Raw genomic sequence first — 27,594 nt, forward strand, 5'->3', positions numbered from 1 at the left:
GGGAGGCAGGGGAAGGTGGGTTGAGGCCGCGCGGGCCCCAAGCCGGGGGCAGGGGGCCAAACCGGACCGTGACCGTGACGAGGCCCCCAAAAGCGTGTTTGTCACGGGGGCCACCGGGTTATGGCATCCCTAGTTCTGTAGTTTCTTTTCCTTCTTTCATTTAACTGGGACATTGTTTAGACCAATTGTGCCTTTTCTGTGATATTCTGTGAATTTCTGTGCGTGATTTTTTCAACCTCTGATCTACTGGAGAGAGTTGTTCTTTGCTTTCCACCTCCTTTAACCTAATGCCTTCTTATTTAGTTGGATGTGCTGAGAAATGTTCTCTTATCTTCACTTTTTTATTTATTCAAAATAGCTATATAGACTGCTTTCTTTCCAGGATCTTGAAGTGGTTTAAAAATGAAGAAAAAACAAACAAATTAATAGTGTTTTAAAAGAATTGGAATAGTTAGCAATGCCTAGGAGGAAAGGTAGACTTTTAATAGCTGCTAAAAGTATATGATTGCCAGTAGGTCCTATATACAACAGAGGAGACCATTCCAAAAGACTGGTTCCACCACAGAGAAAGCACATTTCCACATTAGTTCTTGGTGACAATGTGTATGTCACAGAAACCCAAACAGACCTCTTCCAAAGATCTTAGTGATCTACAAGTGAAGGTACACTATTATATAGTTTATAGCTACTGCTTAGGATTAAATATAGGATTCCCTCTTCTCTAGTCAGTTTTGATCACTCTAAAGGGGATGGTTTGTCTAGAAATATTGTGTCTTTGTAATTACACAACTAGCCCAAAAACACTGATAATTCTTTTATCTCTGCAGGCTCTGTATAGCTCCATCAAGAATGAAAAGCTGCAGTGGGCCATGTGAGTACCCCTGCTTATTGCCTGTAGTTGCCCTCCTCTGAATAGCTCCTCGGTTCTATCATTTCTTTTGTGTTTTATGTATTTACCTCATTTTCAACATTTGTAATATACCTCCCTACGTATACTCAAAGTGGCTTACTGTCAAAATAAACATACATACACACACACTCACCATCTCCACTGGCTCAGCTGAATTTAAACAAATGGGAAAGCTTTAAAAATGAATTACAGTGGACCCTTGGTATTTGCTGGCATTTGGCTCAATGACCCCCTTCCTCATGGATACCATAATCTGTGGATGCTCAAGTCCCATTATATACATTGGCATATTATAATGGCATCCCTTAAATAAAATGGCAAAATCAAGCTTTGCTTTTTTGGAATTTTGTGTTTGAATATCTTTAAGCCATGGATGCACAATCTGTGGATACACATGACTGCCTGTATATGAAGTACGTATACAGTGAAGACATAAATTAATTACATAAATTAAGTTTTTTCTTATTGGGTGCAAGCATTGTGACTTCTTACCTGTACTTATTTATCAAATCAAATTTATTTATTTAATCATATGCTCAGTGCATAACAATATCTGAGCACTAAGTAATACAGATCCAATCTGATACAGTATATTAGAACAGAATAGTAGTAACCTGACTCAAAACCTATAGTAAAAATATATTGTTGAGTCACAGCTCAAGAAAAGCTTTGAAAGTTAATTTTTGTATCTAGTCAGATTGTTTGTCCACCTAGCTCAGTATTGGGCAGCTGTCCAGGATTTCAGACAGGCATCTCTCCCAACTGTACCTAGGTATAAGCCATCATGGTGTAGAGGCTTGAAAGTTGCACTAGGTCTCTGGGAAACTAAGGTTTGACTCCCCACCTAGACCTGGAAACTAAGTGCAAGTCACACTCTCTCAGCCTAGAATGGCAACCCTTTCTGACAGTATCTTGCCAAGAAAACCCTACAGTATTGTTGCCTTGAGTGAAAGGCATATAACCAACAAAAATTCTAGAGTTCCTTAAAAAATGAACAGGGGATCCTCTATGTTGAAAGCATATACTCTGCTAATAAGGTGTTTGTTGCCTTTCCCCAAAATATAAGGACTAAGAATGAGAAGTATTTTGATATATGGATCAGATGTAGTTGTTTGAGTGTTGAACTACGACTGGAAATCAGGGATTGATTCCCAGCTCGGCCATGAAAACCCAGTCAGTGACCTTGGTCGCAACACCAGAAAACCCCTTGATAAGGTTGTCTTAAGATTGCCATAATTCAGAAACAACTTGAAAGCACACAACAACAACAAATTTAATGTATATAGCCCCATATGCACCAACAAAAATCAACATATTTGGCTCTAAATGTGTTCCTTTTAGAGACATTACACATATGAAATGGAACTAAATGATGGTCAGTGAAGTTCTAGTATGAACATATGTACAGATGAAATGAGGGATAATAATTCCTGGTTCTTAGTGACCTCTGTGATTCCCACAAATGGGTCATCCTATGCCTGTGCAGTTGCATCTTTGGAAAACCTGTGTTTCTTTTTTCATCCAACACATTAGCACAGCATCAGGAAGTTACTTTTCATCCTTTAGGCTCCTTCTTCCTGTTTACTCTACAGTCTTTACCTGTTTCTTCATTATCTATTTTTTGTTAACTTTCTTCATTGGTTTAGTTTTACTTTGGCAGTTCTTTCTTCCTGCCCACTCACAGGTTTATGGCCCCCAAGGGTCTCTTTAAGAAGGACCTCAGCTGCAGTCAAAAGATTCCCCAGTCTGATGATCACTCGTATCACGTGCTTGGGAGAGGCTCATGTAGTAAACATATGGAACCACTGCCAGGCCTTCACCCTTCAAGCCAAAAGGAATCACTCCCTGAGGTTTAAAAGGTTGCAATCAATGACTCTGAAATTGCTACCCTCAAATAAGCCCCTATATACAGTATGGCTTCAAAGGGCATTTGCTTTGATAAACAAGCAGTGGGGTGTAACAAAGAGACCCTGTCCATCACTTCTGTTGCTGAGCTGGCTCCTGAACAACTACCAAAAATATTGATTTCTCTGAAGATGCCAGTCACAAATGCTGGCGAAACGTCAGGAAGAAACTCTTCTAGAACATGGCCACATAGCCTGAAAAACCCACAAAAAACTATAACGACCATCCTTGTTATCAATAACACTTGTATGGGATTCAGAATGTGTTTTGATCTTGACCACCTGGGAAAAATCACTGAAAGTATCAGCTAAGAAAGCAAAGAAGAAGCATAAGAAAAAGCACTGTGAAGAACCAGTCCTCATGCAGGATGTTGGCAGCTCTACCACACACTCTATAACAGATTCATACAGTCAATCTTACTTTGGAGCCAGTGGAGGTTCCTATCATTCCAAGAGTAGTCCCCTCAACTGGCTTCTGCAAGACTGCATTCTCAGTTTCTATAGAATGTTGGTCACTTAGGTTGCTGTCTTCTACTCTCAATAGTTCAGAGGGCTTTAATGTCTTTATCTCAACACCTGGCTGATGTTCATCTCTCAGGTTCCTTCTCAGAAGGGGAAATCATGGAAGGGTCTTTGATCATGATGATGGGTTCCTTCGAGCCTAGTAGTTATGCAAGCCTTCATTCTGCCCATAGTTACTGAACTCACTCCTGCTTTCCAGTGCGTCCTCAATCCCCACCAGAGATGAGCCCTCCAGTGATCTTCACTACACCTACTCTCTTTTTTCCCCTGGCTTCCAGTGTTTCAAGGGGTCAAGAGGTACAAGTCACCTTTTTAAGCACTGCTGAATCAGTACCATCCGTACTGGGATCCCTGCTCTCTAACTTGCTGGGATCACTGTGTAAAATAAATCCTGATAAGATTGATTATTTTAGGAGCTATTGGGATGAAGTAGCTGCTACTGGTTCCCTCTACCCTGCCCATATCCTAAGGACACTGTAAGGTTTACACTATATATTATTCTTGCTGGCAATTTGTTTGTTTGTTTATTTTCCTAAATTTCACCTTATACAGAATCCAAAGTGGCTTACAAACACTGTGGAAACAGAGTATAGTTTTTAAACACAATGCAAAAGTTGGGGGGGGGGCAATTAAATGATACTTCCATTAAAAAGTCAAGGTTTGATCAGTGCAATACACAATTGAAATGTAGTAAAAAGGATAAAAACACACTTCATTAACAGCTCTTCTTGCAACATAAATTTTAAGTTAAAGACATGGCTGAATAACAAGGTATTTTGCAGTGGTTTTGAGATGTCCTGACTTCGTGAATCATGCATCTCAGACATCATAACCACCTCTGGTGCTGCCTTGTACCACATTGGCTTCTTGACTACTGCAGACCACCAATGTTCACAACCACCTCCGCAGGCATCTAATATGGAGAGAACTTTGTATCCTCTACTTCCCACCCATCTATTTCTACCATCTGTGCCACCAGTGAAAGACCTTATGCTTCAATCATTATGTAGGATCTGGATTCTTTGATTGGATTGCTAAAGAGGATGATGATGACATGGAATCATCCTCTTTGTTGGTTCCTTCAACTTCATTGAACACTCCAATGGGATTGTCCCTACGATCAGATAGAGCCTATCTGATCACATTGGGTCTTGTGTAGGTCAGATTCTGTGAATGGTAAAGATTAGAGGTCAAATAACTGAACATTCCACTCTGTATCAAATTTTGAAGAGAGTTCAGTTTTAGTCAGTATTGTCAGCAGAATTACCAATGTTCCTTTATCATAGGCATGTTGCCATGAAATCCTAAAAATCAGTATTGGCTATACCACCAATGTCTCGCCATATCAAGAATTTATATAGGATGCAAGAGACCAGTGTACCATCCTGTATAAACACTCAAAACCAAATCCCATCATTGTGGAAGCTGCACGGAGTAAACTGTGGATATGGAAGGTAGGAAGTTGGATGAGATGGCTAGGAAAGTGTGCTCAACAGCCTCCCTTTCATTACTCACCTCAAACTATTAGATTTTCATGGTGTGTACTGATAATATTTGTGGGAAAAGATCATATCCTTCATTGACCATACCCTTGATGAAGATGAGAGTATAGCTCCTGTTTTCCATTGCTTAGCTGCTCAGGAGTTAAAGGGGCCCCTGAGAAAGCCAGATTGGGGCTGCAGCAACTGCACGCCATGGCTCCAGTCCGGCTTTTTGCTGGCCAAAAAAAGGAGCAGCAAACAGCCACTTCTTTTTGCACCAGAAAAAAGCCAGCTTTTCCACCCCGCCACAGAGGGAAGCTGGCTTTAAGGTGCTCCAGCAGCATGCAGCATGTAAATGCCATGCACCCAGAGCACCCAGAAGTCAGCCCATGTGTGGGCAACTGCCCGGCTAAAAGCAGGCTTCTGGATGTCTTGGGGGCATGCGTCATCTGTACGCTACGCCCCTAAGATACCAGGAAACCAGCTTTTTATGCCAGTTTGTTTCGTCCCAAGATAAAAAGACATGCAACCGACTGTCCTGCTAAATCAGTGGCAAGGGCTATATCTCTGTAAGCATTAATGGCTGTGCTCCTTGGGCCTTACCGTAGATGATGAGGTGGTGACAGAAGACCTTCCATCCAATGAAACTGGTTTGTTCAGTACATTTATGGATGAGAAATTGAAACACATGTAGAAAATGGAATAATCTGCTTGGAAGTATGGTATCCAGGGTTATTCTCTTCCTAGTTCCAAGCCTAAATAGTTGTCTTAGCAGTTTCACAAGCAGTTTCAGCCTTGTATTCCATGCACTTTACTTCCTCACTAATTGAAACTGGTACCTCACTGCTCTTTATCTTCCAAGAAATCATATTATTTTGGCAAGTACAAGTGGTAGCATTCCAACTCTGGAAAATAACAAATCCAAGTCTTCAAACTTTGCCATGTCAAAATCTTCCCTCCTCAACAGTGGTTTTCAGAAACAGATGATCAGCATGCTTGGTGTGTAAGGTTACCATTTGTCCCAAAAAACCAGGACAGTCCCAGTTTTAAGGCTTCTACAACTCTCCCAACCCAGTTGGAGATGCATACACAGTGTGATTCTCCCACTGCTGAGCAGGGACACTGGTTTGTCACCATAGATCTACATAATGCATATTTCCACATTGGATCAGGCAATATCATTGTTGATTCCTACACTTTGCTGTCAGATCCAGGTATTTCCAGTTCTTTCATTTGGACTTTCTATGGCACTGAAGGTTTTCACAGATTGTGATATTGCCCTGAATAGATAACTGGCTTTTGATAGATCTGTGAGAGATCTGTCTGTTCTGGATAACCTTGGCTTGCTAGTGAATTGTCAACAGTCCAAACTTTGTCTGACTCATCATCCATTTTATCATTACGATTTTGGATTCTATGGTTCTGTGCCCAGATCCTGAAGCATCTGCCTAGCCATTGTTAATGCCTCCAACATCTGTGCAAATATTACCATCTGTGGTGCAACCTGTTCATCATTTTAAATAGGAAATCTCCAGATTACCTGAGAATATGAAACTTACCATCTCCTAGGAGACATACATCACTCTCTTCCATGTCATCCAGACCATCACACTGAGAAGAAGAGGATATAAAGCTCTTCTAGAACATTATGCTTAGAATGGTGAAATCGTTAGGAATACAAGTGGCGGATCCAGTTTTCCAGCATCTGGTCCAGCAGTGGTTCCACAGTTACCAGCATTACAAGAACTAATCAAACAATCCTGGAATAGACAGCATCATTACCATCAACCTCTAAGCAGAGCAAAAACATGTACAGGATTCAACCTGAGGTTGTTTATGCATCAGTCGCCTAATTCAATAGTAGGCAAGGGCTTCTCAGTCAAAATCAAGCAATAAATCACATTGAACACTAGTAGATAGGAAAAGTAGGAGGTCAGATATCTTTGGCTGAAGATTCTATTCCTCAGCAGCATTGGCTGTAAGAGTAGGGAATCTGCAGGCCTACAGGAGACAAATACAGTCCTGCCTGTGAACCATGAATGGTGACTACTGTGCAGATATCTTCCTCCTCCCCAGAGGTGGTCCTACAGAATCCTTACCCATCCTCCCTGATGGAATACTATAAAACATAATGTAACTTATTCAAAAGGCCACATGTCTGGATCAGGACTAACCTCAGTCCAGTGATTCATTTGTCTTTCTCCCTCTCCTTAATGTTACCAGTAAAATCCTTATAGGAGAAATCATCCTCTTTCCAAACTGTCCCCAAGTATCTGGAGAATCTACAGAATCCAAGAGGAGGGTTGTGATTTTTTTTTTTTACTTAAGCATCCAGCGGCAAACTTCATTATTGTGGCCTCCTCTTTGAGGAAAAAGAACCTAATCAGCATTGCTTAATAAAGAGAGCAGGAAGCTAGATGGATTGGGCAGAAAAGCTTATATCTTAGATGCCCTTTTCTTGAAGATGATCAACCATCAGGCCTTCATGGGATGCTACCAGATATTTTTATGGAACAAGGTGACCACCCTGATGAATCAGCTTCCAAAAAAACAAAAATGAAGTTGCCAGTATTTTTTTTTTTCCAAAAAGTGGCGAGTGTTTTGAGGGACCATATCATCTCCATGTAGCATGCTGGAGCAGCATTGGCTGGTGGAGTGGCTTTACACAGTCATGTGTGGCTATATTCTATGGCACTTACTCCAGAGGCCCATTTGATGGTGGAAGATATGGTATTTAATGACCTCATTCTGTTCACTGGTAGGATGAATGAAGAGCTAGACTTAGGTCACAAGCTAGTTAATATTGCCAAAAAGATTGGAATCACCCCTCAGCTAACATAAAAACAGTTCAACCAGAGACCATGCCTTTCTATCACAGACAGAGACACCCTCTCAGCTCAAGCTCTCGAAATCTGCCTATAACCACATAGAAAAACCTCCTCCTTCTCACCTTTTTGACAAAAATACTACAAGCATAGATGTTCTAATTGAAAGTGATGTCTTTGACTGCTGTTTCAGGCTGGTCATTACTGTAAAACTTACTGAAATCAACTCACCTCAGCCCTCAGTTTGACAATTTTCTCTCCCTACCTTCCCAAGTGGGAATGGATCACCTCAGAACATTGGGTCAAAAGAAGGAGACTCCACCATTTAAGGCAGTGTATTCCAGTGTCACACAACTCTTAACCATCAGCAAGTTTTTTCTAATGTTTAGGTGGAATTTCATTTCCTGTACGTAGTTTGAATTCATTGCTCCATGTCCTAAAGCACAGGAGAAAACAAGCTTGCTCTAGCCTCAATATGGCAACCCTTCCAATATTTAAATATGACTATCATGTCACCTTTTAACCTTCTCTCCCCTAGCCTAATCATACCCAGCTCCTTAAACCATTCTTCATAGAACATGCTTTCAAGACCTTTCACCATTTTGGTCACCCTCTTCTAGACACACTCCAGCTTGTCAACATCATTCTTCAGTTGTGGTGCTCTAACTGGACATAGTAACCCAGGTGAGGTCTGACCAAAGCAGAATAGAGTGGTGCTATTACTTGATTTAGACACTACATTCCTATTGATGCAGTCTAAGATTCCTAGATCCCTTTAGTATGTACTGCCATCAAGCCAAGTGTTACCCATCCTATGTCTGTGCATTTATTTTTTTCTGCTTAAGCATTTCTCCCTGTTGAAATTCATTTTATTAGTTCTGGCCCAGTGGGTTTCACGGAGTCAAACTCTGGTCTCCAGAGTTGTAGTCCATCACTCAATATGCCATACTGGTTCATCAGTGTTTGTTAGCTACCCCTCCTAATGTGGTATGTTGTTGTTGTTTCATATAATCTGCAAATTTGATAAGTGTGCCCTTTATTCCACGATGACCCAAGTCATTGAAAAAGATGTTGGGCCCAGGACAGAACCCTGTGGCACTCCAGTAGTGAACCCTGTACTACTTCTTTACCTATTCTTTACTGCATTTCCCCTACTGCATCATCTATTCCATTTCCCCCAGGTTGTGCACTGTTTTTCTTTTGGGAGAAGACTGTGGCAGAGACACTGTTGAGTAGTTCTGCCTTTTCTCTGTCCCCTGCTAGCATTTTGCTTCTCCACACAGCAGCACTTCCTTTTGTTATGGAGATAAGCAAAAAAAGCCCCTTTTATTGTTTTTAATCTCTCTAGTAGGGCTGAGTTCATTCTGTGCTTTTTGCTTTTCTTACTTTCTCCCTACACATGCTGGCTATTTAAGTTCTTCTTTATTGATTTCCCCCTTTTTCACTTCTTCTACATGTCCCTTTTGAGTCTTCTGCGTATAGTGACTTGTACCTTCAGTGCAATATAAAGAATACAGTACATATTAGTACTGGTATTGTTAATATTATTTAAAGAATCGTAGAGGTTGTTAAATCATACAGTAGTCCTATATGGTATATTATAGACCCCTTTAAATTAGGGGCAGGTGCTTTGATCTAGAGTGCCAGTATCAGTGGCATTTGATCTCTGTAGAAAAGCAAGGCCTTCCCACATCCTAGGTCAGTGATATCCAAACTCTGGGCCTGCAGGTGTTTTGTATTTCAGCTCCCAGAAACCTCAACCATGTTGGCTAATGGTCTGGGATTCTAGGAGCTGAAGTCCAAAACACCTGGGGTTCATTTCCACTATGGTTTAACCTGGATCATACCGAACCACAATCCGGTTTATACCACCATCATCCCCACTTGGGAATCGGTTTAGAACTGCTTCAGCAAGGGGGGCCATGGTTTCCCCCCATTTAACCCGTATAAAAAAGACGCTGGGTTTTTCCATTCCTTTTCGGCTGAATCGATATATTTTCAAATAAATCAATTCAGCCCAATGGGAACCAGGCGGATTCAACCCCCCCACCCCCCACCCCCAGCTTCCCTGGCCTCTTACCTCTCCGCCCAGCCACTCTGCCTTCTCTGCCCCTGGCCTCCTTCCACCATTTCCTACCTCCAGCTGCACAAGAAAGCTGCCCCTGCTCCTCCTCCTCCTCAGGCAGTGAAGAGGCCTCCAGCCAGGGCTGCCCCACCGCCAGCACCAAGTCCCATGGGCCCTGCATCGCCCGCCAGATGCCGGCAACAGGATGATGGGTGAGGCAGTCCAGGCAGCCCTCAAAGCCTCTGAAAGAACTCCACAGGGCAAGCGGCCCAGGAGGAGGAGGAGGAATGCACGATGAAGCCATGGATAACCTTCCTCTGGGCCCCTTGGAATGGGGCTGCATGAAGGAACCCAGGTGCTTGATCCGAATTAATGAAATTGGCACAAATAGTGGGAACAAAAGTCTCGACTGATCCGATTCATCAGTTCGGATCAGAAACCGAATTACACGTTAAGTCGGAATAGGCCCCTGGAGGTGATGTGGGCTGTGCCATTTTCACATCCACCTCCCTGACATCTGTCGCCACTGTCTTGTTTAATGAATTTGCCTGGATTAATCATCCTGGTCAGTAGGTCCTGGCCAAGAGCCAGAGTAGCTGAGACTGTTGTCATGGAGACAGATCAGTGTAGGCTGATGCAGTTAAGTGAGCATCATCTCCAGGAGAGAAATGCAGCACATCAGTTCCCCTGCCCTACACAGTGTGAAGCAATACCAAGTCATGATCCACATGAGAGAGTGGACCTGTCCGTCACTTTGAAATGATGCCCATGCCTTTGTTTTTGTTGTTGTTTCCAGGATTTATATCCCACCTTTCTCCCACAGTGGGATTCAAGGCATGTTACACAATATACTTAAAAAGACAGAGGTAAAAGACTGATTGCAAAAATTAAAAATAATTAAATAATACCAACATTAAAACATAGATTAAGAGAGCCTGTTGGTGGCTGCATACTGCTAAAACCAGTCAAAATGAATTTCCTGGTGCTTGCTGCCAGGATTTTTTCTTAGGGACAGGACCTACTCTCATTAGACAGACAGAGCAGTGTAGGCATCTCATCTGGAAGATTTTAGGCGTAACAAAAGGGTTGTTACTTGAATTATTCTGGTTGTATTTTTACTACCACAAAGTAGAAACTGAAAGTTTCCCAAAATGGCCTTGGGTACTTGAGAGAAAGGAATTTTCCTTTATGTCTTCTGCTTGGTCTGTTTTAACCTTTGTCTAGTTTGTTAGGGCTCCCCTTGGGGCTGGCAAGTGGCAGGAGAATTGGCAGCTTCCAACGTGGAGCCAGTTGCAGATTCTGACGGGATGTTATCACACAGGGCAAAATTGGAAGTTTAAAGTGGGGCCAATGCAGGGTCATCCAGGGTTTAGGGACAAATTCGCAGCTGTTTTTCACATGACGCTGCAGACAATCAGAAGAGAATCTAGGGTGAATGTGAGGTCAATCAGGAAATAAGTAAATTCGCAAAACTACTGTATTTACGTTTACATTTTGCTTGCGAATTGACTCCCTTCACATAATACCAGCCCTGTGGAAAGCAAGCCTCAGATGACTTTGTGCCTTGCCGGGAGGGAGGGAGAATGCTCTGATCCCGTAAAGGTATACACACACACTTCCCTATTTAGGCTCCCCAGCTACTTTTCCTCCTCTAATTAAGGGAAGAGCTGCTGGGAGAAGGCAGAGGGAGGACGCTTTGGAAGTCCTCCTGAACAGGAGGGAGAAATGGAGGACATGCCTTGGAAAAGGAGGGCATGGAATCAGGCAGGCTTATGGATCCAGCCTCCACCTTTCTCTCTCTCTCTCTCTTGTGTGTATGTGTATGTGTGTGTGTGTGTCTTTGTCTTTGTCTTTGTGTGTGGTTTTAGGAGTTTGCAAAGGGCAGCCTCATTCGGCCTTTCTCTGAAATACCTATTGGGGTTTCTGTGGCAAAGAAGATCCCCCTCCCCGGAGCATGTGTGTGTGTGCACTTGTGGAAATGACAGTTTTGAGCATGCTCAGAAAATTTATTTATAAGCTTGCAGTGGGGATTTGTTTGTCTCCTTTTGATAGCCAAATTGACATTGGGCCCACTTTAATGTGCTTTTAACCCCTTGTTGTGCTCTGTGTGTGATAATCAATAGCAAATGGCATTGCTTTTTTGGGATGCCACCACTTTAAAATTTTTTAGGATGGAAGCACATAGGATAAAGTCCACAGTCAGATTTGCAGAACTGTCAAAGTTGCAGAAGTGTCAGATTATGCTAACAGTTTTCTATAGCAATAGCAAGTACATTGCTATACCATTTATCAGTGCACTTAAGCATTCCCTAAGCAGTTTACAAAGTGTAAGCTAATTGCCCCCAACAGTCTGGGTACTCATTTTAGCACCCTCGGAAGGATGCAAGCCTGAGTCGAGCTTGAGCCCTTTTGCTGGTATTGAACTTGCAACTTATGGTTTGTAAGTGAGTGGCTGCAATACAGGCATTTAACCACTGCGCCACCAGGGTTTTTGTGCAGCAGAATTTCCACCAGTAGCATTACTGGGGAGTGCGGACCGCAGCCGGTGACACCCCAGAAGAGGGGGTGAAACCCAGCCAGTCCTTCACCTCCTGTGGAGTGTCCCCATGGCTGCAGGCCTGCTTTACGGGGCTCCCCACAGCCATGGGCCTGCTCCTGCAGGGGACTTCTCTCATCCTCCCTGGGGGTCCAGAGCTGCTCCCTGGCTCTTTCCTGGGGCTCATGGGGCTTCTCTAGCCCTCCCAAGGGCCCTGGGGCCGCTCCCTAGCCCTTTCCCAGCCTTTCTCCAGAAGCCCCCCCAGGGTTGTTTCCCAGCCCTTTCCCAGGGCATGCAGGGCTCCTCCAGCCCTCCCCAGCCATCTCCCTACGCGCATCAGAAGTTGCACACCAGAAATCCTGCCCCCATGTCCTGCCCCTGCCCACCATGTGACACCAACCCTAAGGACACACTGTTCTCTACTCATTGTTCCCACCTCTGCTACCTATCTTTATTTCAACAAAGTGGGATGTTGAGAGGAGGGATGATTTAAACTACTAATTTCAACCATAACAGTATTGTAGTCTGTGTAGGTGTGATAACTGCAGATCTCTGTAGGTATCATTCTGCTTTCTTCCTAAGAAGCTGTCATTGGCTGCAGTACGCACAACTCCTTTTTCTTTTGTCCACCAACCTGTGGAGACATATATTTCATGATGAACAGTGTGCAGTTCCCTTTATATCTAGATTATTTTCTTACATATTTTCTTACATTTCTAATTTTTGTTGTAACATACAGAATAGTGTGCACATAACCAGTCATCCAGCCCTTTATAAATGAAACAGATGGTCCTCTATGACTCACAATGAGTAACATGCAAACAAGCCAGTGTTTAGATTAGTTTTGAGATGGTGGGGGTTTTTTTTGTTGTTTTTTTTGTTGTTGTTGTTTTGGGGGGTTTGGGCGGGAGATTAGAAAATAGAAGGTTATGTGTATCCACTTGCTTAGAAAATATTACAAGGCAATCGCTTATAGGCTGAGTCTCCTTTATCTGGAATTCCAAATCGGAGATACTAAAAAATCCAAAATTGTCCACATGAATGGCTGAGATAGTGACACCTTTGCTTTCTGATGATGAAAGGTACAGAAACTTTGTTTTATGCACAAAATTATTTAAAATCTTCTGCATAAAATTATCTTCAAGCTATGTGTATAAGGTATATATGAAACATAAATGAATTTCATGTTTAGATTTGGCTCCCATCTCTAAGTTATCTCATTATGTTATGCAAATATTTCAGGATCTGAAAAAATAAAAATAAAAATGCTTCTGGTCCCAAGCATTTCAGATAAGAAAGAGTAACCTGTGCTACATAACAATGTCTTATCATTTTTTAATTTTTACAATCCATTTTCTCTTTGAATAGAGTATGTTCTGTTTTGAAACAAGAACATTAGTTTCTTCTATTTTAAGAGCCTGTTTTAGGAATTAGGTAGACCACACTGGAAGCTGTTTATGATAGTCTTATCAATTTTACATCTCTTTTCACTTGTATGGAACTAACAGAAATAACTCCAATTAAGATGCCAGATAAAATACCCACCCCCCACTCCTCCTTCCCTTCTCCCTGCTGTTGTTACATACGATAGTTATCAAGCTAGTAAGACATAATAGTTCCTATTGCTCTATTTTGATATCAGTAGTATTTTTGCATGTACTTTGTGTAGCATTATATTTGGAACCAGGTCCTATTTACTGTCCTAAATGTTAAGAATGCATCTTCTGTGGTGCTCATTGTTCCAAAAAGATCGTCTCCCCACATACTTCTCCTAGATAGAGATAATTGTGGTCTTGGATTCTGTCACAGCCAGGTTCAGGCCTATGTCCTTAGAAGGAGGACAAAGCACTGCAAACAGGCAGCTCTGCTTTCACTTCACCCTTGGACCTCCTGATGTGCATCTCCCAAGTTACAAGAGAGTGAGCTGGTTTGAAGCTATTAATCCTTATTGTTGGTTTCTCCTCCAGAGATGAAGAAGAATTGCGCAAGTCCCTTTCAGAGCTAGCAGATCCCAACCCAAAGTCCATCAAACGTATCAGCAGCTGCAGCAACCCTTTCCTGGACTTCTCACAGGATCCCAGCATTGCTACATACAAATATGGTATCCTGGTGCGCAAGAGCCATGCTGAGCCAGACTGCAAAAAGAGTACGTATGCTTCATGGTGACACATCAGTAAGGGCCTGGAGATCTTCTGTAGTTGGGAAAAAAATAGTTGCAGTTGCAGGAATGGCTATTGACCACTGCAGGCATTATCCGTGAGCAACCTGGCTCAAACCCACAGGCACCCACACACACACACACCATTCTTTTCTCTTCAGCATGTGTTCTTAGTAAAGGTAAAGGTTTCCCCTTTGACAAGTTTGTCAAGTTGTGTCTGACTGTAGAGGGTAGTGCTCATTTCCGTTAGTAAGCCAAAGAGCCAATGTTGTCAAAGACAGCTCTGTGATCATGTGGTCAGCATGACTTCACAGAATGCTGTACCTTCCCACCAAAGTGGTACCTATTTATCTACTTATCTGTTTATCTACTTTTACATGCTTTTGAACTGCGAGATTGGCAGAAGCTGGGACTAGTGACAGGAGCCCATTCCATCATGCAGCACTTGGGTCTCGAACTGCCAACCTGCCAATCTTGCAACCATTACAGAAAGTAACCCTATTACTAGCTCCTTTGCATACACTGAGGCAGTGTATAATTTTATCCTCTGCAAGGTGCTGTCCTTGAACACTTGCTCATATTAGTATTGATACCCTGCTTTTCTTCCTAAACAGTTTAAAATGGGTTACAAATTACCACTTCAATAAAAAATGCAGTGGTTTGTGGCACTTGCCATCTGCATACCACAATTCTCAAATAATGCAGGCTGATTTATCCCATTGTTACTATTAATTTAGATTCACTGGGACTCCCTTGACAAACAGCTGTCATCACAACAAGGCTTCCTTTTTCCCAGCCACACCTTTGCCCAGCTGCACCCCCTCATTGGTCCCTATCTCATAGTGACGTGGCACTACAGAAAGAGATGGTTTTCCCCCAGGAGTGCCAGATCCATACAGTTTCATCTCTACACTACAGAATCCCAGCAGGCTGATGATCTAGAATGAAAGGAAACATAATGAGAGAAGAGAAGAAAGTGGGTGGGAAGGACAGAGAGAGAAGGACAAAGAGACTACTTAGTTTTGGTTTGGCTATGCCCAAAAGCATTCCACATTAATGCTGTGGTCAAGGGTTCCCTTACAGAGCGGACAACTTTTTTTTAACCCAACAAGGGAAGGTAGTGCAAACAATGGACATTCTCATATACACACAGATACAGGTGCACCACTACAGATATGTTCCTTCTTCCATAATGCAATTAGATCTGGAAAAAGCCTAATAAAGTTATCCATATGGTTTCCCTGTAAGGTTATCCACATAGCTTTGGAAGGATTTATGGAGTGTTTTTACTGCTTGTATAGTTTTCCTCACATTAAAACTGTAGTCATGTTCACTGTAGCAGTGTATTGGGAAGTAGGAAGAGGACTCTAGAGTATAGGCGGCATTTTGGTAGAAATTGTGTGGTTTAGGAGAACACAGAGCTGGACAGATTCCAATCATCACCATATAACAGATTTACAAACACATGGTGAATGTTTTATGTCTGCAGTATGGATTTTGTTCTGGGAGGTTAAAACTGTTTTTAAAGTTTCTGCCCACCTTCTGCTTTTTTGTTCAGAGCCACATTTCACTTGTAAGAAGGCCTTTGCCAAGTAGAGCTTTTGTGTATACAAGTGCTGTTGTTGTTATTCTTCTGTGCCTTCAGGCTGTTTCTTCAGAGTGGAATGCCATCCTCTGAGGGTGAGAGATATGACTTGCCTAAGGTCACCCAGTGCGTTTCAGTGACCAAGCTGGAATTCAAACCCTGGTTTCCAGTCGTAGTCCAACACTCAAATCACTGCACCACACTGGCTTCCATATACAAGTGCATTGAAAAGTAAATGCAGTTGAGTTCAGTGCAATGTAAGAACACAGAAAGAGCTTAATTCTAGTTCAGGCTTATCCTGTTCCCACAGAGGCTAGCCAGATAATTCTGAGAAGCCCACACACAAGACATGAGGGCAGTAGCACCATCCTGCCCATGTTCTCTATCAACTGATGTTGAAAGACACACCCTCTCTGATGTTAGAGACAGTGTATGAACATCATTATATACTCTCAGGTAAGTGGGTGTAGCAGCGGTTCTTAAGAACTGCTGCTACACCCACTTACTTGAGTTTTGCGCTTTTACAGTTAAGAAAGAAAGAAAGTTTTACCCCAGTTATTTTTCTGCCAAAGTTCAAGTTAATCCCTCAATTTTACTAACTGACCTAGTTAATGGAGTGCAAGTGGTGGGATACTTAGGTGGGAGTGATCATGTACTCGTGGAGTTTGTTATACAGTGGAAAGGAGAAGCCAGGCATAGTCAGACACGCATTCTAGACTTTAGGAAAGCTGATTTTAGTAAACTTAGAGAAATATTGGGGGTGATCCCGTGGTCAGGAATACTAAAACAGAAGGGAGTTCAAGATGGATGGGAATTTCTTAAAAGGGAGATACTGAAGGTACCATTTCAAACAGTTCCAATGAGGAAGAAAAATGGGAGCTGTCTCAAGAACCAGGAGGATGACTAAGGAACTTTCAACTGAGCTAAGTTTTAAACAGAACATGTATAGAAATTGAAAAACGGGGAAATCACAAAGAGGAAGTCAAACAAATAGTGGCACGGTAGGGGTAAATTCAGAAAAGCTAAAGCACAGAATGAACTCAGGTTTGCTAGGAGGTTAAGAATAGCAAAAAGGGCTTTTTTGGATATGTCCGCCGCAAAAGGAAGAAGAAGGAAATGGTAGGGCTACTGCGTGGAGAAAGTGCAAAATGTAACAGGGGACAGTGAAAAGGCAGAATTACTCACACCTTCTTTGCCTCAGTCTTCTCAGAAAAGGAAAAGGGTCTACCTTAGGATAATGGAGCAGAGGACGGAATAGGGAATTCAGCACCAGATAAGTAAAGAGATAGTACAGGAATATCTGGTTAATCTAAATGAATATAAATGTCCAGGCCCAGACGAACTACACCAGGGTATTAAAAGAAACTGGCAAATGTAATTCAGAGCCTTGGCATAATCTTTGAGAACTCCTGGAGAAGAGGAGAAGTCCCAGCAGAGTGGAGGAGGGCAAATGTTGTCCCCATCTTCAAAAATGGGGAAAAAGAGGATCCCCAGCAATTATCGTCCAGTTAGTCTGACATCAATACCAGGAAAGATTATGGAGCAGATAATTAAACAGGAGTCTGTGAACATCTAGAAGGCAATGCCTAATCACTAAAAGTCAACACGGGTTTCAGAGAAAGAATCATGCCAGACAAATCTAATCTCTTCTTTTGATAAAATTACCAGCTTGTTGATGAGAGAAGAATGCTCTGGATATAGTATCTTGATTTCAGTAAGGCCTTTGGCAGGGTTCCCTGTGGCATTCTTGCAAACAAGCTAGTGAAATGTGAGCTAGACAACATAATCGTTAGATGGATTGTAACTGGTTGACCAGCTGAACCCAAAGGTACTCACATTGAGCTGTTAACAGTGAACACACTCCCATGGGGTGTGTGGAGTCTCCTTCCTTAGAGGTTTTTAAACGAGGCTGGATGGCAATCTTTCGGGAATGCTTTGATTTAGATTTCCTGCATGACCACAGGGGTATGGAACTGCTACTGCAAATGAAATCTGTGTGATGCACGTGCAAGAACAGAGAGGCCAGCTTTCAAAAGCTGCATGAACTCTTGCTCAGGAATAACAGTAAATCAGTTTTAGATTTCTGGTTTGGGACAGGCCCATGCAGACAGCATGTGGAGATTCTTTATTTCTCACTACTAGCAACTTCTGGAAGACTGAAGTTTTGTACTGGTATGATGGTAGCACGGGACAATACATCATTTCAGAAAAGGTCACCAAGAAGGTTACATGGAGGGGGAGGGTTGCTAGCAGGCTGATGGGATAAGCTGAGCTCATCTGCCAGGTAACAGCCTTCTCCTTTTTACTTCACCCACTTCCCCCTTTTTTTGTTCTGGTGTATGTTTTGAACTTGGTTAATGGGAGAGAAGCACTGGATGGACAGAGGCAGTTTTATTTGGATCACAGCTGGTGCTGGTTCCTGGCACCATAACATAAAATGGGCTAGGAACCATGTCACTTGCCTAGTTCTGAAGTTCTTATCCTATCCCAATGAATGCAGTTACAGTGTTCATTCCTTTGCCGCTGAAAGAATCCCCCCTAATCCCACAGTTAATTCCTCCCTGATCTGATTAGATGCTGCCTGCATTTTTTGTATTGCTGCTGAGTACAGATTTACCTGGCAGGAGCCATTTGCTGTGCCTGCTTCCTCCAAGCAGCAAGCCAGAGCTGCAGGCATGTCCTAGAAGGCAGCCAGGACTGTAGCCCTGTCCTGGCTGCATTTTTACTCAGGCACCAGCCTCATGCCCCAAGTAAATCTGTCACCCCTGCCATGGTTTTTATCTGATAGCTTTATACTGACTGCATCTTTTCTTTTGATAGCCCCAGAGGAAAGCGAGGATGGAAGACTTTCCCTGGAATCCTGAAAGGAATGATCCTCTATCTGCAGAAGGTATAAAGCCCCACCCCTAGAAAGTGGAACTAAATCACCCTGACTCCATGGGGTCTGTAAAAACAAGAGCACCTGAAAATCACTGTGCATGAATTGTTTGTTTCTGTTACATTAGAGATTGATCCTGAGTTATTCCATACCATGTGTAGATTATTTCAAGCAAGTGGAACTTGAAGTTACTCATGATAACTAAAGTCCCACTGATGTTAGTAGATCTACTCTCAGTATGGATCCAATTCATCATCTTCATGAAACTGAACACCTAAATAGAAATCTGGCACATGAAACGAAAAAAGGTGAGGGGCAAGGAACTGAACAAGTGAGAGAGAAAACCAAGGCATGGTGGTGTCCTTTTCTCCTACTTCTCCTTGCTTGTGTCGATGTTAGGCTCTTACCGTGTAAATAACCATGCACTTAGGTGGCTTCCCAAACCTGGCTCATAGCATGCATTTACATGCCCAATCTCTAGTTCTGAATTGAAAGTAAAATTGCACGTACAAAAATGATATAGGGATTATACACACATCAAAATAAAGTGACCTACTCCCCAATGGGATTACAGTCATGTTCAGAATACAATGTATTATCACACTCAAAATGCCACCGCTGCACTGGGCAACAACAATCCACAGGCAACCCAGTTCACGCCAGCTAAGAGTGTCTGGGAGCCGGGCTGCCTGCGGGGTGTAGTTGTTGGAGCAGTGGCAGTGTTTTGAGTGCGATAATATCTGATTGCATTTCGGAACACAACTTATCCTACCCGGGATAGGTCTCTTATGTGTTGAGCGTAATCTCAGACTAGTCGTCACTGTACAGTAATCACTGTTAAAATAGGACCTTTTCATTAGTATTTGAAGAGGAAATATTAGCAGGATGAGTGTGAAGCTTAGAGTTGCAGCCCTCCACAGAATTTAACTTACATTCTTGCCTTCTGGAGTAGTATTTACTAAACTTACTCGTGTAATAACTCATGGATTTTGTGTAGTAGAATATGAATATTTGACACCTGATTTTTAGTACTCTGGAACTGACAGCACTCACTTACAAGTGTCTCCTCTTGCATACGCAGCTCTAACTAGCCTTGTCAAATGAAGGATGTTCAAGTTACTGACTAGTGGCTGTCAACCAGTTTTGTTGAAATTGAACTCACTAAGAGGTTTCTGGATGTTAATGTCCAATAACATGTGAAGTCCACTCCCACACTGACAACCAAGAACTCTTGCAGGAAGCATTGCCATTCTAAGACAGGATCAATGTATAAGATTGTCCATAGAAGACGGACTGTAGGATTTAAAACTCTTTGAGACATCTTCCAACTCTTCCTGTCTCTTTTAAACCAGAAGTCACAGGTGAATTATCTTGTCCTTACATACTGTACTTTATGGTGAGTCTGAAATGTAATTTTAATTATTTCATTCATTTTGCACAAGAACGCACTTGCAGTTTCCCATGCTCTGCCATTTTCTCTTCTTTCCAATGCCAGCACCTCTTTGTAAGAACTCTGTCTAAGCTGCTTGCCTTGTGAGACAGCTGCTCTCATCTCTCAGGGTTCTCAGACAGATTTCCCTGTATATAGCTATGAAACACTGATTTCATGCAATTGCAAGTGCCAGATTTGCAGAGGCAAAAGAAACATCTAATAGAAGCTAGCTGACAAAACCAGGAGGAAAACATGAGGTGACAAAGCTTCTGAATGGCAGTGGTGTGGTGAGAAAACATGAGTAACAGTCTGAATGAGGGTGGCCTAATAAACCAGCTGCTGAAGAAATCACATTGCATCAAGAAAGTTCTTTCACTGGAAGCTAATAATGTTGGAAGCTAACCAGGAACATAACTGCCCATCCTAGGACCAGTCCTGTGCAAGTGGTCAGTATCTGTCCTTGGCAAGAACTAGAAAAGAAGTTATTGTGCTTCCCCTCCCATGCTCTTTTAAACGGAAACCTTTCTAGCTTTGTGGTGATCTCTTTCTTAGGATAGGGACAGGAAGATGGAGAATCTATGATATGCATGCTTCAGTGAAATCAGCTGTACAATCTCATGAATAAATTTGTATGGTGATCCATGATTTAAAACATCAAAAGGAGCCGGGGAGATACACGTTGCAGTAGTGAATGAAATAAGCTATCTCTTCTTTGCAGAAAACCTCTAATTTTTAAGTCATTTTGTAAAAGTGCCTGCCTATTTTTGGAGTTAGCTTCATTATTTGAATATGAATTATAATCTAAAAAATGAAGCAAATATCTTTCAGACCATACAACTCAAATAGAATCATAAGACAGTGTTATCTCCTGCAGTTAATGTTTACAAACCATCTTAGGGTCCTCATGTTTGTGATTTTTTAGTGCAGAAGGGCACACGACCAGTCTCCATGCTCAGATGCCATGTGTTCTGGCAATCTCAAAACTAGAGTTAAAATGTCATACTGGACCAATGGCATCACTCGAGTTGGTGTCACCCAGTGTGATAACTCATGGTGTCTCACACACACCCCTTGACCTCCTCCCAACCCACACCATACAGAATCCTTAGTAATACATTTTGCCCTTATGTTCCTTACTAATTGTAATAATTACTGAATGTATAGTAATTGATGTAAACAACTAGCAAAGTTAAAATTATACCTAAACTACAATATATATGCACAGCCTAAATGTATGGTAATACATATACATAGCTCAGGTGGTTAAAAATTTGGTAAACTGTGATGTTTTAAAGAATAAAAAAATGCTTAATTTATTTAAAACCTGGGCCTCTCCTTTCTCCTCTCACTGAAACTCACACCACTCTTCTCAGCATTTTAAAGCGACACAGAAGACACAGAATACCACAGCACGTTTCTGCCCAAAGGTAGATGTTTAAGGAACAGTGGTATCACACACACACCCCAGGGTGTCACCTAGTGTGGCTGCCCCCCCTCCACACACACACACACACAACCACACCCTAATGATGCACTGAGCTGGATTTATTCAGAACTGCTGGGGTTTTACACTTACACTTATGTAAACTGAATGTGGTCCCCCAAAAAATACCTTTATAGTTTGGCGCAGCCCAATCAAAGCATTTTTGAGGAAATGAAAGATGTATACACAACTCTTTTGATCATAGGTGCCTTGGGACAGCAGTTGTGGCAAACACCCCACGGCGATTTCTCCTGCAAACCTGTTCTTCAACATCCTGAAACAAGAAACATTTTGATATCATTTCCCAGTTCTCTAGTGTCTCAGAAATGTTTTCATGCTGTTGCCAGGATGAAAAGATGGAGTTGGGGGGCTCCCTTACTGTAGTTATAATGATGACATAGAATCTCGGCCTGGGATTCTTCAAGACACCAGTCTAAGGAGACCACGGGGAAGACAATCTTCACATGCACAACATCTGCTCATATTTCAGGAGGAGTATAAGCCTAGCAAAGCCCTGGCAGAGGAGGACCTGAAGAATGCCATTAGCATCCATCATTCCTTGGCCACCCAGGCATCAGACTACAACAAGAGACCCAACGTCTTCTACCTCAGGACAGCAGACTGGAGAGTCTTCCTCTTTCAGGCTCCGTAAGTAATAGGGCTTAATGCCTGTACAAAAAAAAAACCCTAAACATTGAGAGGGGAAAGGAGAGGCAGAAGCTCTTGTTTCAGAGTTTTGCACCATCCTGTGCACCCGACACAGCAAAAATCATTCTGTATATGTTCCGTCCCCACCCTCCAACTTGTCTTAACTCCAAATGCTCCTGCCTACTTTTAAAGAACTATTTGTCCCTTTTCTCTTCTCAAATATGCTGGTGGTGAGAAGGTATGGCTTGCAAGCTCTACCCTGCCCTGCCATACCACATCTCATTCTCTACCCAAAGATGCTATTCCCCAGAATGACTTAGCAGGCATGATGGTTTCAAAACAACCCTTATCCAAGGAAGACCATTGTGCTCACATAAGGGGTGGTAGTGGTGCTGATGCTTTAGTTTGCCACCTCCTTTGTTGTGTGTCAGACTGCTGGTTAGCTGGTTGAAGTTCCATTGGAAATGCAATTAACATATTGAAGATATTGATATGAGCTATAGAGGCCTTTCCCTTTGTACATTTATATAAAACATGGCAGGAGTTGTTGCAACATTAAAAGGGACACGTCTTTACTTGGATAATGGCATTTTTTACTTCTACTTGTTCTTCCAGTAACACAGAACAAATGCATTCTTGGATCACACGTATCAATGTGGTAGCAGCCATGTTCTCTGCACCCCCATTTCCAGCTGCCATTGGGTCCCAAAAAAAATTCAGCCGCCCATTGTTGCCCAGCTCCACCACACGACTGTCTCAAGTAAGTGGAGCATCTATCCTGTGGTATGCTATAATATGCTACATTATGAGATTCTGGAAAAACTAGTGATACTTCTGATAGATTTAAAGGGGAAAGGAAAAGAGTCTTGTGGTTTTTCAGGACTTACCAATGTATTTCTGCTTTCATGGATTATGGACAACTTCTTTACATGGAAGTGGTATATAGTCTACAAAAGTTTAAAGCAGAGATAAACTGTTTTGTCTGAAAGCAGACTCCTTTGTCTTTTTATAGTGGAGCAGACTAACATGACTGTTTGATAGGATGGCAATTGAAAATGAGTAAAGGAGGTTATAATACTTCCAAATTTGAAAGAACTCCCTTCATGTGAAGGGGAAGGATATCTATGGATTCCTTATCCACAAATTCAAGCATCCATGGCTTGAAAATATTGAAAAAATACATAAGTTCTGAAAAGCAAATTTTGATATTGCCATTTTATATAAGGGACAACGTTTTATTATCCATTGTATTAAATGGGACTTGGAACAGTCATGGATTTTGGTGTCCACCGGGGGTCCTGGAACCAAACCACAGTGGATACCAAGGGCCCACTGAACTGTCCTTTTAACTGTGCAGAAAACACTGGCTCCACACACTCTGTGATGGTCAACTGTTTATTCGGGGGGGGGGGGGGGGAGGTTAAAGCTCAACCCATTTTGGCTTCAATAAGAAATACCTTCCTCAGGATCCCTCAACAGAAATCAGTGGAGTTTAGAACACTGTGCAAAATTTTCAAAACTCCATTGATTTCTGTTGAAGGCCCATGAGGAAGGCCTTTTCTTATTGAGGCCTAAAAACAGTTGACCATCACAGAGCACATGAAGCTTGTCTCCTTAATGTTTTCTGCTTTTAACATGCTTTTCAGTGCTCTCTTTACTTATAACTGTGCAGAAATTTATTCAAGAATACCTAGAACGGAGAGAGTCAGCATGGTATAGTGGTTAAGTATTGGACAATGATTCTGGAAACCAGGGTTTGAATCTCCACTTGGCCATGGAAAACCACTGAGTAACTTGGGGCAAGTCACAATCTTTCATCCTCAGAGGAAGGCAAAGGCAAATCGTCTCTGACCAAATCTTAGCAAGAAAATTCTGTGATAAGTTCACCTTAGGATCATCATGAATTGGAAATGACTTGAAGGCAAACAAGAGGCTACTGTTGTTGTTGTGTTTTTTTAAAAATCAGTCACATTCAGCACAGTGAAAAAAGCAGGAGGTGAAGACCACGGGAACAGCTCCCAGTCTCTCTGAAAAGTGGAGGACTTATAGGACAGGATAACACAGCTTCGGATTATTTTGGATACAGACTTATAGGACAGGATAACGCACTCTCAGCTTTGAATTGTTTTGGTACAACTTTGCCTTTTTCTTCCACAGGAGGAACAAGTGAAAAGTCATGAGACCAAATTCAAAGCCATGGCAGCTGAACTGCTAGAGCACCGCTCTTCCCTGCCTGAGAAGAAGGTGAAGGGCAAGGAGTATGAAGAACTGAAACAGAAGGAGGAGTATCTGATATTTGAGGTCAGTATGGTGGGGGTGGGGAAATAGACCTATTTCCATGTACAAATTACCAAGCCATGGTAGAGATCCCAGCTAGAAAGTTTGCAGAAACAAGGGGAATGAAGCACAATTTGTATATTCACTGGAGTGGGGAGTGGGGAGCCTATCAAACATATTTTTGTGCTAGGGGGCAGCACTCGCCCTTTTTTTCTAAAAATGTCCCCTATGAGACATGAGGCCATTTTGCCATGCTTTGGGAGGGGGGCTAAAGGTATTTTAGGCATGGGGAGATGTTTTTTCAACCCAGAAATAAATTGGGAGATAGATTAGGGACAAAAATTCCAGCCCAGGTAGCAGAGGAGGCCTTTTACTGAGGAAAGGTGGATACAACAGAAGTGTGAGCATCCAAGATCATCCCCACCCAACTACAAGTAGATATGCTTTCAAAGCTTTGTTTATTTGTTTTTCCTGCAATAAGCCACCATGGGTAGTTTTGCTATGATAAATTCTCTGTACCAAGGACTCCCTGTTTGCAGACTGTTGCATGTCACTTGCCCTCTAGCCTGCACTTTGTTCAAGGCTTCAGCAGGATAGAGATCACTGGTTCGGTGAGCTTTAAATGAAAAGGGCTGAAAGGAAAAGGATCCTCCTAATCACCTCTTTTTTTATTTTCTGCAGAAATCACGCTATGGTGTCTATGCTACATTAATGCGTGCCAAGGCGAAGACTGGTTCTGAGGACCTGGCAGCGTTGGAGGCTGCCCTGTTTGATACCGCAGGCAGTGCCGAGGACAACCTCAAGAAATCCCGGTCCAACCATTCTCTGGACCAGGAGCCAGTGGGCACAGGGTCCCAGACCAAGCGCAGTAGTTGTCAAGCTGCCAGCAGCCTGCAAAAATCCTAGAAGAGCCTGGTGCCTGCCAGGGGAGTGCCATACTCATCCTATAAACCTGCATGACTTCATCCTCTGTGGACCCCGTAGGAGGCCAGAGGGCATCTTGCTGTGGACCAGATCCTGTGTCAGCTTCACCAGCCAGGAAGAGGAGCAGTGTCCTATCTTGACCGCAGTCCCTGTGTGTGCAGCTTTCCTAGTCTCATGAGACTCTGGTTCCTGCATGCGTGAAGCAACCAAAAACCCCATGGGTAACAGAGTAACAGGGTTGCTTTCTAGATCACACAGGCGTACCATAGCAGAAAGGACCTTTTACCATTTCTATTAAAGGGGAGGGGGGCTGGCTGCTCCACACTGTACCCCCTTCCTTGTCAGTTTCTTACAGGTCTTGTGATACAGCGTTTTAAATTTTTTAGTACCTGATAAAAATTGTATCACACTGGGATAGAGATAATTCTGCTGCTACAAAAAACACAGACACTTGCTCCATTTAGTCAACAGTTTTGCCTAGTTTGGGGGAGAGGGTCCCATCCCTCCTGCAGACATAATGCTTGCACTGGCTGCCTACAGGAGAACTAGCAACTCCTGCATGGATGCCCACTTCCTTCACCACCAGCAACAGTCCTGGACTGGCTCAATTATTTTTCCACCAGCATGTGCGGGACCTTGCTTCACCCTGATACTCATTCAGCACTTACAGAACAGGCCAGGTTTTGCAATGTGGCCAGCATTAACAGGGTAAAAACCAGGGACAGTGGATGCCTCCCAGGTGGCAGCCTGCCAAAGCCATAGTAGGGTGGCCCATGAGCACACCTCTCCCTTGAATCCCTCCCCCCACTTCCCCACATAGACCACTGTGGATGGTGGGCCTTACTGGCCTCATAGACCCTGGCCTTCATGTGAATCTTAGAAATTGCAGGGACTAGAACAGAGGAGCCAAGCTATATTGGCCTCTGAAGACCTAGCTAGAGAGAAAGTAGAGACATTTTCTAGCCCAGGAGTGACAGGTGGGGATCGATTCTGAAACTGCCAGGAGTACTTCCACACTCCCCAAACCCTTGCCTGCAAAAGAAAGAAGGAAAGCTAGTGCCCTTTCAGCCCCTGTAAATAGCCTGCTTCCTTAACTTTGAATTTCAAAGGGCTTTAAGGTTACAGCTACAATACTTGACAACAACTGCATGTATGCAGTGGAAAATGAAAGCCCCAGCTGATTGCATAGAGGGATCCAGGCAAGCAGACAGATACTGCACACATGGAAGACCCAAAGTTTACTTCTATGGTTGGTGTATTCCAGGGTAGTGGGTGGGAGGAGAGTGCCCACTCCCAAGTTGAAGGGGCTGGTTGTTTCCAGCACTAACTCTCTGAATGTGTCAATTTTTTTATTCTACTCAAGTTGACTGTAAAAACAAACAAACCCTAAAGAGCTCTGTACAGTTTCTTCCTTCATTTACTGCAGTAAAACCTATACAAGCACCTAGCGTGACTGGCTCTCTCTGAAATCCTTCCTGCACAGCAAAAAGGCTAAGCATGACTTCCACAGACTACACCAACCAACATGCCACCTCAGACCTGTCTTAGAGTCACACGCACACACAATCATTCAATGCATGCTCAACCAGAGAAGGATAGAAAGAGTGAAGGAAAAAAGCATACAAAGGAAATAGTGTTAGAAAGGAGAAAAGTGTATGCCATCACTAGGGTGGGTGCAGATGTCTCCTTCCACATACAAGAATGGACTTTCATGGTAAGTACTCAACATGCCATTCTCTGTATACATTGAATGAGACCTCCAGAATTGGGATTTTAACAGAAAAAAAGAAGACAGAAGAAAGAGCTAAAGAATGACTGGATGATGTTGGGTTTGAGATCCATGTTGAGTCCAGAATGCAAAAACACCAGTATATCTATTAGGGCCAAATGGGAATGGTTAGTGCCATTTCCTCCAGTACCAATAAAAGAAGGCCTTCCACCTGGTCTCAGTGTTATTCAACATCTT

General features: G+C 42.7%; 1 protein-coding gene across 1 annotated transcript in view; it reads left to right on the plus strand.

Moving 5' to 3' along the window:
- Positions 1–27,070, plus strand: part of PSD (pleckstrin and Sec7 domain containing) — a 133,764-nt gene extending 106,694 nt beyond the window's left edge. Inside the window, exons 11-17 of the mRNA XM_042456465.1 lie at positions 828–871; positions 14,211–14,393; positions 18,807–18,876; positions 22,270–22,427; positions 23,043–23,187; positions 24,585–24,728; positions 25,386–27,070. Coding sequence (XP_042312399.1) covers positions 828–871; positions 14,211–14,393; positions 18,807–18,876; positions 22,270–22,427; positions 23,043–23,187; positions 24,585–24,728; positions 25,386–25,610 — 969 coding nt within the window. The 3' untranslated portion in view covers positions 25,611–27,070. The remainder of the gene's footprint in view (positions 1–827; positions 872–14,210; positions 14,394–18,806; positions 18,877–22,269; positions 22,428–23,042; positions 23,188–24,584; positions 24,729–25,385) is intronic.
- Positions 27,071–27,594: the final 524 nt, after the last annotated feature.

Source organism: Sceloporus undulatus, chromosome 3 (assembly GCF_019175285.1).
Source record: "Sceloporus undulatus isolate JIND9_A2432 ecotype Alabama chromosome 3, SceUnd_v1.1, whole genome shotgun sequence".
In the NCBI taxonomy this organism is placed as follows: domain Eukaryota; kingdom Metazoa; phylum Chordata; class Lepidosauria; order Squamata; family Phrynosomatidae; genus Sceloporus; species Sceloporus undulatus.